The sequence below is a fragment of the Olea europaea genome, unplaced genomic scaffold (genome assembly GCF_002742605.1).
Source record: "Olea europaea var. sylvestris unplaced genomic scaffold, O_europaea_v1 scaffold39506, whole genome shotgun sequence".
Taxonomy (NCBI): domain Eukaryota; kingdom Viridiplantae; phylum Streptophyta; class Magnoliopsida; order Lamiales; family Oleaceae; genus Olea; species Olea europaea.
This window is the reverse complement of record NW_019259056.1, coordinates 1-1,070: the sequence shown is the minus strand read 5'-3', so window position 1 is coordinate 1,070 and position 1,070 is coordinate 1. Positions and strand designations below refer to the sequence as shown.

The window sequence follows — 1,070 nt, the reverse complement described above, 5'->3', positions numbered from 1 at the left end:
GGGGGGGGGGGGGGGGGGGGGGCTACAGCCTAGCCCCACCAAATCCGTCTCTGATCTTCCTTTTTCACTTGTAAACACTTCTTTGCAAGCATAGCAGCTATTAACTACTCACTGTTTTATTCACATACAATCGCATCATCAAGCATCCTTGCTTCAGCATTTAGCTTGATGCCTTCCTTCCTGTTAGTAACTCCACAAGGACTACTCCGAAGCTATAACCATCACTCTTCTCGGTCAATTGACTTGTTTGCATGTATTCAGGGTATCCAAATGTTCCTTGTACCATAGTGGATAATTGGGTTTGATCCAGAGCAATCAATCTTGATGCTCCAAAATCAGACACTTTTGCAGCAGTGAAAACTAGTATCTAAAAGAATATTTTCTGTTTCGTCATCTCTATGTATGATTGGAGGTGAAGCTGCTGAGTGCAAGTACACAAGCACTTCAGCAGTTTCTGCAGGAACTCTTAGTCGCATGTCCCATGAAAGTGCATTGGCCTTTGTTTTATTGAGTATGCGTTCAAAAAGGGTGCCATTATCTATGAATTCAAAAACTAGCAAAGGAACTTGCATCTCTAAACAACCACCAAGAAGCCTGACGACATTCCTGTGGTTGATCTGAGAAAGTACAATCACCTCATTGATAAATTGCCGACTTGATTTGGATCAATTTCTTTGGACTTCTTGATGGCATCTATTCTATTGTATACAGTTCCAAAACCTCCTTGACCAATAATCATACTGTCACGGAAGTTATTTGTTGCCTTCTTGAGCTCAGCAGAAGTGAATATTTTTGCCGATTTTGATGACCTCTCTCTTCTGATGCGTTGTTCTTGCAACAATATACCACCACTTTGAAGAAAGAATTAATGCTTCATCCGGATCAGTTTTCTTCTCGAGTTCCAAGTACAGTGAAAAGGCAACAAGCATAAGAAAAATGACCCCTAGAGCAACCCCTGTTAATAATTTTTTTCAAATGGAAAAATGAATAGATGTTAGTTCTTGTCCTGCTATTTTAATTAAACAAATGGACATACATTATAAAATTATGCAAGGAAGAAGGAGAAGGAG

The 1,070-nt window shown here is 39.9% G+C and overlaps 1 protein-coding gene across 1 annotated transcript; it reads right to left on the bottom strand.

Moving 5' to 3' along the window:
- Positions 1-160: 160 nt before the first annotated feature.
- On the bottom strand, positions 161-831 carry LOC111387223 (wall-associated receptor kinase-like 22; the record flags this gene model as incomplete). Its single annotated transcript, XM_023011763.1, has 3 exons — positions 161-367; positions 444-594; positions 636-831. Coding segments are annotated over 3 exons (554 nt in total), but the record flags the coding sequence as incomplete, so codon positions are not given.
- Between the last annotated feature and the right edge of the window lie 239 nt (positions 832-1,070).